At 47.1% G+C, this 9239-nt stretch overlaps 1 protein-coding gene across 1 annotated transcript in view; it reads right to left on the bottom strand.

Moving 5' to 3' along the window:
- Positions 1 to 9239, bottom strand: part of FLT1 (fms-related tyrosine kinase 1) — a 174945-nt gene that overhangs the window by 23908 nt on the left and 141798 nt on the right. The window contains exons 18-21 of the mRNA XM_010851233.1: positions 6541 to 6654; positions 4813 to 4901; positions 498 to 654; positions 5 to 51 (exon numbers count right to left, since the gene is read on the bottom strand). Coding sequence (XP_010849535.1) covers positions 5 to 51; positions 498 to 654; positions 4813 to 4901; positions 6541 to 6654 — 407 coding nt within the window. The remainder of the gene's footprint in view (positions 1 to 4; positions 52 to 497; positions 655 to 4812; positions 4902 to 6540; positions 6655 to 9239) is intronic.

Here is a 9239-nt window from a genome sequence, read left to right on the forward strand (position 1 = left end):
AAGAAATCAGATCTTCCATAGTGATGGGCTGCTTGTAGAAGTTGTCAAAATCTGGAAAGTATTAAAACCGAAGCTGTTTGTAAAGGCTCTTGTCAGGCCACCAAATCCCAGTTTATTGGAACAGCATTAGCAAAACATAAAACAAACCAACAAACAGATCAGAGTTCATCTTTGAGAGCATTTCAGTCTCCACATGAATATCCAACATTTTTCCAGGCCTCTAGCCCGGTTTGCCCAAGTGTTGGGGGGTGGGGACAGGGGGCAGGAGGATGATCCATTAAGACAGAAAGGCCTGGGGGGAAGACAGTTGTACAGTTCCCTGTCAAAATTAGTAACTCTGGAAATAATCTAAATTCAAATCTTATCTCCCCAGGACATTAGCCTTTGAGTCTCTCACGGATGTTTATTAGGGTGATAAATAAGAAAAAAATTTCAGAGATGCACAGTGTGTTGTAAAAATATCTCAGACTGGAGGACAGGAAGGAATTAATACCTACCCTCCTCTTCCTCAACATCACTGAGACTTTTATCTTCCTGAAACCCGGAGCTCGCGAAGCTCTCGCTGCTGGTAACGCTGTCTAGTCTTTGTTTCTCGCCCTGCTCCAGGTCTGGCTCCATTTTTTCTTTCTTAGGCTCCACGTGTAAGGCTGCATCCTTTTAAGAGACCAAGGAAGACAGGGATGAAAGGGACGGAACAGCAGAAGGGCGACTGGGCCCTCAGGCCAGCAATTGCCTGTGTTGGGAGGATGTCCTCTGAGAGAAGGGCTAGTAAACTAGTAGCCCGGCTGCCCCCTGGGGGTGGGAAGTCTTCCACTCTTGCCTGGGCTTCTGGGTAGCATCTCAGGTGGGATAAAGGAATATTCACAGCAGCTGCTGTTTACTGAGCACTTACTCTGCGAGGCAGCACACTGAGGGTCTTAGGTACACTTTCTCATTTAATCTTTCCAACAGTTTTACAAAGTAGCTCTTACAATACATGAAGGAATACATTCAGAGAAGTCAAATAATCAAAGTCCCATGCGGCTGATAGATGGCAAAGCTTGAACCCAGGTCTGGCCAACTCCATTCTGTGCCCGTAAGCACTTTTCCATCCCGTGCGCCATCTTGGGAAAGATACGGAATGATGGAAAAGGGTTCCCAGTCAACCCGAGACCACGCTTTATAATCCCCAGTGGGAGTAACAAGAGAAGGCTGCAGTTACCAATGTGTCTGGTTTCCTTGGAGAAGGAGGGAACGTGACCATTTCTTCTTCTCCCCTCCATTCAAAGATGTAGCCTGATCCTAACAAAGGCAGAAAATGCCTTTCATTCTGAACTGGGCATCTGAGCCCTGGAGTGTATCCAACTCTTTCATTAAGTGTGTGATCTTGAGCAGCGAACCACCTTGCTTTTCTGGGACTTCCTTTTCCACATCTGAAAAGCTCTATCATCTTATGTATGGACTCACAGGAGTTGTTGGTTTTGGGTGGAACCAGAAAAGATGGGTATCATCTTTAGTAATTCATCTAATTGCTGTGACTCTAGAAACAGCACTCTCAGTGGCTTCGTGAGTCCACCGTGTACCTGGCTCAGGCAGGGGTGGCTGTAGGGGGACTGGGGTTCAAAGGCGTCCCCTGAACCACCTGGCTTTGTGGCCGGGCTGGCTCCCCATCCTTCCTTGGTTTTTCCTGGAAGCATCACTACGTGGGAGTGGTCCGTCCACTAGAGGGCGTAGTGGGAGCAAGCAGAGGACAGACACGTCAGCTTCAGCCCCCAAAACCTTGGAAGCGCAGAGGGTCTCTAGGCTCCTGCCCCTAGAAAGAGACTCTCTTGGGCCTGCCGCAGAAGGGAGTTAATCCTCAGAGTGAACCCCCGCTGCCATCCAGGTGACCTACCTGAGAGCAGGTAAAGAATGTTAACTCTGGTTACTGTCTGGCCCTGAGGCAGTTAGATTTGATTCTGCTCAGTTGGGGACTGAAATTTTATTTCCCACAAGATCCTTTCCAGGACAGAAGTGGGCAGGGGAAGGTGCTGGGGTGAAAAGTTCTTGACTCTTTGGCGAAGCTCCAGGGACCGTAACTCAGACTCCCCCACCCCACCCCTGCTTCCCCACTCCCGGTAAATGGTATATTTAGCTCTGCTCATTGGTAACTGTTTCTGGTAAATAAAGGTTGATTTACTGAACTTTTGGGACTCTGACAGAATCCATTGGATTTATTACAAATAATATTTAAAGATCCTAGTGAATTTATTTGGAAAATGAAATATCCCATTTCGATTCAGGCTTTTGGTTTTTCCTTCACCTTCTCTGTATATGTCTTTAGGTTCCAAATGTGAAATACAGCTGTGTGTTTTCCACGAAAACACTGAGCTCCACCAACAGGGAGGTGAATCATTAAATATAGCCTGAGAAGGAAGCAGGCTCTTCAAACAAAGGACGTACGAACGCAAACGTTCCATCCTGCCCAGGTCCCTGGGGTATTCTTGCTGGCTTAGTTCTTCCTGAAGCCAGCCCAGGATTTCAGGACTGAAGAGAAGTTGTACAACTCTCAGCCCAGGTTACCATTCTCCACTTTTTCTTATGTTTTTTTCCCCTCTTCTTACCCAGGACAGTGCATGGAAAAAGTATTGAAGGGACATTAGAAGAGCTGGGTTCTTTCTCCTTGACTTTATCTTTTGCCAAGTTCATGTCCTTAAGGCAATTGCTGGACTTTCTAGGCACGTCTGTGATGTGAGTGTGGACTAGCTGATCACAAAGATCCCTTTCGGCTTTAAGATTCTTATCATGTTATTTTTCAGTTGCTAAGTCGTGCCCAACTCTTTGCAACTCCATGGACTGCAGCACACCAGGCTTCCCTGTCCTTCAGTCTCCCAGACTTTGCTCAAACCCATGTCCATTGAGTCGGTGATGCCATCCAACCATCTCATCCTCTGTCGTCCCTTTCTCCTCCCGCCCTCAGTCTTTCCCAGCATCAGGGTCTTTTCCAATGAGTCAGTTCTTCCCATCAGATGGCCAAAGTATTGGAGCTTCAGTTTCAGCATCAGTCCTTCCAATGAATATTCAGGGTTGATTTCCTATAGGATTAACGATCTCCTTGCAGTCCGAGGGATTCTCAAGAGTCTTCTCCAGCACCACAATTCAAAAGTATCAATTCTTCAGCACTCAGCCCTCTTTATGGTCCAACTCTCACATCTGTACATGACTACTGGAAAAACCATAGATTTGACTAGACGGACCTTTGTCAGCAAAGTGATGTCTTTGCCCTTTAATATGCCATCTGGGTTTGGGCTTCCCTGGTGGCTCAGACAGTAAAGAATCTGCCTTGCCATCATCTTTTAAGATACGAGAAACTAAGTGATTTGTGCATGTCTGGGTGTGTATGGAGGCGGGGGGAGGGGGAGAGAGAGAGATGGGGAGAGAGAAATTTATCAAGATGACTTGACATTTAGATAGATGGCTAGTAGATTTAATGTCTATCACTGCACACAGTGGATCAAATAGTCTCTGTGCTTGCCACAAAAAGAGTGTGATATATTAGCACAGAAAGAAAGAGGTTTTTTTTTTTGCTTCCTTGTTGTCTCTCTGCTTTATGGGAGTGTCATTGCTTTACAATGTTAAATTAATTTCTGGAAAAAAAAACTTCTTTTAAAGGAAAAAGCAGAGACTGTGTTTTAAGCTTAGTCATTAACGGTGTTGACTGAGGAAAAGCACAACCTCAAAACTGTGAGTCAGGTTTATTCAGTGTCTTTCTGAGGACTGTGGTCTGGGAGTAGCCTTGCAGAGAGCTCTGAGGTGGTAGGGGAGGTCAGTTTACACATGATTCTGGTCAAGACAGTGCGTGCAACCCAGAACATACACAGGTGGAAGGCTGCTGCTAGTCCCAGGGAACAGATACCTTAGTTAATGGTTTCAGGGCTTTTCTGACTAGGAGAGAGAAAAAAATACAGGTTCCTAAAAAATTTCTCCTGTGAAAATATGTGACTATCTGAAGGCCTGTTCTGCTAGTTTTCCCAGGGCACAGATTGCCTTATTTCTAATCTCCACCTGAACTCCTTTCAGAGTGTTCTAAAGGTCAGCAAAAGATCCTCTGGAAGAGGAAATGGCAACCCACTCCAGTTTTCTTGCCTGGAAAATTCCATGGACAGAGGAACCTGGTGGGCTACCATCCATGGAGATGCAAAGAGTCAGACACGACCAAGCAGCTGAGAACAAAGGTGAGTGGCTGCAGTGGCTAATGACTCAGTCCTTGTAGAGCCAGATGGGAAGCTAGCAACATTTCTTTAGTTGGCAACGGAAAAATACATTTTCTTGTTTTATGCTATTATTTTTGTTGTTCAGTTGCTCTGGTTGTGTCTAGCTCTTTGCAACTGCATGGACTGCAGCACATCAGGCTTTCCTGTTCTTCACCATCTCCTGTAGTTTGCTCAAACTCATGTCCATCAAGTCGGAGATGCCATCCAACCATCTCATCTTCTGTCACCCCCTTCTCCTCTTGCCTTCAATCTTTCCCAGCATCAGGGTCTTTTCCAATGAATCAGTTCTTCCCATTAGGTGGCCAGAGTATTAGAGCTTTAGCTTCAGCATCAGTCCTCCTCATGAATATTCAGGGTTGATTTCCTTTAGGATTGACTAGTTTGATCTCCTTGCAGACTAAGGGACTCTCAAGAGTCTTCTCCAACACCATAATTTGAAAGCATCAGTTCTTTGGTGCTCAGCCTTCTCTATGATCCAACTCTCACATCCGTACATGACTACTAGACATGACTATGCTGCTATAGCCTGAATGGAAACTCAATTCTTTGTTGAAAAATCCCCAACCCAGAAGTTCCTTACCTTGTTGAGAAAGAATAAGGCCCGTTTGCTCTTGAGATAGTTGGAGAGATTTCCATATTTGCAGTATTCAACAATCACCATTAGGGGCCCTGCAACCAAAGCGACACAAGCTCAGCCAGTCGTCTGCCAGCTTCGGTAGGCCTGGAGGTCTCAAACCGGCTTGTTTTTCTGTTAGCAAGTTCTGGGGGAATCCCTGGGTTGGGAAGACCCCTTGGAGAAGGGAAGGGCTACCCACTCCAGTACTCTTGCCTGGAGAATCCCATGGACAGAGGAGCCTGATGGGATACAGTTCATAGGGTCACGAAGGAGTCAGACATGATTTGATGACTAACATTTTCTGGGAGATGCTTAGGAGTGAGATTTCTTTTTCAATTGAACCTGAGAAAGAGTTTAAAAATACAAGAGTAGACATGGGGGAGGAGTATGGGGAAGAAGCAGAAAAAAAGAAGACTAGTAGAAGAGAGAGAACTTTGAGGAGGGGAGTTGGGGCAAGGTCAGGGCTCTGCCTGTGACTGGCACCACCCTCCCTGCCCCCAGCCTCGGGACATCAGCCCCTTCTCCCAGGTCCTGTCTGGCCTGACTTCTCTGCTCTCCCCCTCCCCTCCCCTCCCCAGGGGCGTCTGCATGGAGACTGCCTTGGGGCTTTCAAGATCGAAAGTGGGGATCAGCCAATTTATAAAGGAAGAGAAGATAAATATTTGAGGCTCAGTAGGCCACACAACCCTGGAGAAGGGAATGGCAACCCACTCCAGTATCCTTGCCTGGAAAATCCCATGGACAGAGGAGCCTGGCGAGCTACAGTCCATGGGGTTGCCAAGAGTCGGACACGACTGGAGTGACTAAGCAGCAGGCCACACTTCTATTCAAGTCTGCCTCTGTAGCCTGAGAACGCCTTGGATGACACCCTTGAGTGACTGTGTTTCAACTTTACGAATGCAGGGATTTCAATTTCATAACATTATCCCATGTCACAAAATATACTTCTTTTGCCTGCCCCGCACCACCCCCCCCTCCAATCCCCCAGCTATTTCAAACAGTCAAATGAAGCCCACAGGCTGACCAACCGTGGTTTGCCAACTTCTGGTCAAAAGAAGCAAGAGGGTTGGGAAGGGAGGAGACCCCAGAGCTGCACTGCGGGTCCCTGGATGCCCTGAAGTCTTCCCCCAGGCCCCTCGGTCCTCCCCACCACTCATCCAACCAGACTCAAGGCCTTGGGGGAAGAACAGCATCAGGTTCTGGATCAAAGAAGACGTGGTCCCAGAGGGGCTCCCGGCTGCGGGCCCTGCCCTGGGGGAGGTTGGAAAGGCCTGTGGGAGTCTCGGTCCTGACACAGCCCAGTCCCTGCACTTGGCCCGGGTGGGTGAGGCCTGTCTGAAGGCCATGGCTGGCCCCTCCTTCTCTTGGGATCCTGCCTGGAGCCATCCCTTCCCTTGGAGGAAGCTTCCGGAATGCCCACCTTCTGCGAGTTTACCTCGGCTCCCATCATGGGTGTCCTTCTGGGTCTGGTTCATCAGAACCAGACGGGTCTCAAAGGGAGTCCTTCTGTTCGGAACCTTTAAGGTAAGCATCCAGGGAAGGCATTTCCAGTATGGGAGCCCCTTCCATCCTGGGACAGACTGCTCCGGACCACAGCAGGCCGTCTTCCAGGGGGTGGAGGGAAGGGTAGAGGGACAGAGAAGCTGCCCTGGCGTGTGAACCCGGAGAAGAGCAGCCCCCCCTCCCACCTACCTCCTTGCTTGGTGCAGGCTCCCAGCAAGTTGACGACGTTCAGATGGTGGCCGATGTGGGTCAGGATCTTGAGCTCGGTCATCAGAGCCTTGTACTCGCTGGCCGTGGCCCCCTCTGTGTGAGGGGTAAGGGAGAGTTAGGACGACGGGACAGTGGGGCTCTCTCCTCGAGGGCGGCCCGCCTCCCCTCGGAGGTGAGCGGCGCTCAGCTCTCACTGCACCGACTTCCCCACGCTCTGCAGAAAGGCCGGTCTCCAGCCTGTTTTCACTCCTCCACCCTCTTGAGCCAGCATCCTCTGGGCTACAGTGAGGCTGGAGTGGTGTGGGGTCAGTTACTGGACATCGCTCTGGGTGGACCGGGTCCCGGAGGGTCAGGTGCTGACTTGGAGCTGGGCACCTGGTGGGAGCGCCCTGTGGGAGCGCCCTCCCAAGGCTTCTTTCTGTCAGAACCAGGCCCAGCTAGAAGCTTCCAGGCAGAGATGTGCCCACATCTCTTTTTCTCACTTTACCCACTTTGAGAATTACAAAGGAGAAGCACAGAGGGGCCTGCAAGGGCAGAGAGGCCCCTTCTGTAAACATCTCTGCTGTGTGTTATGTTTTCCCTGTAACCTCTTCCTCCCTGGATTCCTCAAGGTTATCTCAAGTCAGGAGGGTCCGTAAGCATCTGACTTCAGCTTCATTCTCAGAGATAAACAACGTCAGTCTAAGAATTAGCAGAGTCTAAGGCCTAGATTAACTTTGTCCTGTCTGTCTGTTCTTATTGCTTAACTTACAAAGCATAAAAACTTTCAAATTATGTTTAGAAGTTTAAAATAAGTCATATTAGCTTGCTTTAAAATATTTCAACAGTATGATGTTTATGGAGTAAAAAGTGAAAGTCATCCCATCCCAACCCAAGTTACCTTTTTTTTAAAAAAAAAAACCCAGTTACCTTTTTAGAAGTAACCACTGTTAATCACTTGGAGTTTTAGACCGTTTTCTATGCATTTATAAATATATGTAGCCAATCAAAAGTCTTTTTTGTTTGTTTACATAAATGGGATCATATATTAAAATATAAAAGCAAATTTGATGTATATAATTTGCTTTCCCCCCTTTTAAATGTGATGGACTTTTCTCATTCTTTTAAATTGATTAATGGCATTCCTGACATTTAGATGGTCTACAGTTGTGTTTTGTTTTTGCCGTTACAAATATTCTTTAATAAACAGCCTGTGATCTTTGTGCCCGTGTGCGTTTCTGTAGGACAGTCCTAGAAGTGAGTGGAAGGCTGTGCGTTTCACATTGTGGTGGATATTGGAATGGAATTTCATAAGCACAAGTCATTTTTTAATAATAACCAGATAAACACTAGAAGCCTCCCAGTGGAGTTGGGATTGGCTCAGAGTAGATGCTCAACAAATATTCGTTAGACAAATAAACAACATAATTACTCTTCTCATCTCAGACATGGGCTTAAGGCCCAGAAAGGTTAAAGGTTTTGCTCAAGGGCACTTTGAAAGAGCTTCTGAGTCATGGCCTTTGTTTGACCTTCTGCCTTTCCAGTGTCTCCTAGAAACAGATGGCCAACCAACTTAAACAAGAAAGCTTGAATGAAAATAGTGTTTTAGTGATGTTATATAGTGGGTGATTTGGCAATCTCTCTCAGTCAAGGCTGCTGGCTTAAAAAAATGATAAGCCTTTATTAAGATATTATACACACTATTTTTGTATTGCATAGAACAGATTCTCTGGGCCTTTAAAGAAAATCTCAAGTCAGAATTTCCCCCTCAAATTCATGCTTCCACGCCCTGATGCCCCTTTGGCACAGAGGGAAAACCAGGTTCTTTGGCTCAGATTTTTCCATTTATAGGCAGGGCTATGGCTTTTATCTTGGGTATATAATAGACAAGCATGGGCAGCTGATTTGCCCCTTCTAGCATCTTATTCCTCAGCTAGTTTTGTCTCCCTGTGTGTGATCATAAGCAGGGAGGCAAAACTAGCTAAGGAATAAGATGCTTTCAGATTTAGTGTCAGCTTATCTCAAGGCTGGATACCAGCTTGCCTCCAAAACACAGACCAGAATCATTTTCAGGATTTTGGAGCAATGGATCATTTCTAGAAGGCAGCCCTTCTGTAGCACTGAGGTGTGTGTGTGGTCAGGGGGATGAGCCTTGTACCCGAACTCTTACTTTTGCATGGCTGAGTTGTGTGGCCTTGCAGAGGCTACTTAACCTTTCTGGGTGTTGGTTCTTTTTCTGCAAACTGAGATAATAAAATCTACCTCACAGAAGCTCTAGAGAGAAAAATAAGAAAAGTGACAATTTCATGCAATTCAAGCTACCATATTAAAGTATATAGGGTTGGCCAGAAATTTCGTTTGGGTTTTTCCATAACCCAATACCTCGTCTGGTGCTTTCTAGCATAGAAGATGTGTTGATGCCTTTTCTCTTTAGACCCTGGGATTGGGGCTGTCCAGGGTAGGGTGCTGGAATGCAGGATGATCTCAGAAATGCCTGTGATCATCTGGGTAGTTCCCCTTGAACAAATCCTCCTGTTTCATGGATGCAAAAGTCCTTTCTCCTGGCTACCTTCAGGCTCTTTGTAGAGCTTTATCAGAGCCGTCACTCGACAGGCTTTTGAAGTGGAAAATATCACCACACGGGGCTTTCTGCAGTGACGGTGTCAGCGCTGGATGAAGGTGAAGGCTTTGCCGTTCCC

Source organism: Bison bison, unplaced genomic scaffold, assembly GCF_000754665.1.
Source record: "Bison bison bison isolate TAMUID 2011002044 unplaced genomic scaffold, Bison_UMD1.0 scf7180017864299, whole genome shotgun sequence".
Lineage (NCBI taxonomy): Eukaryota > Metazoa > Chordata > Mammalia > Artiodactyla > Bovidae > Bison > Bison bison.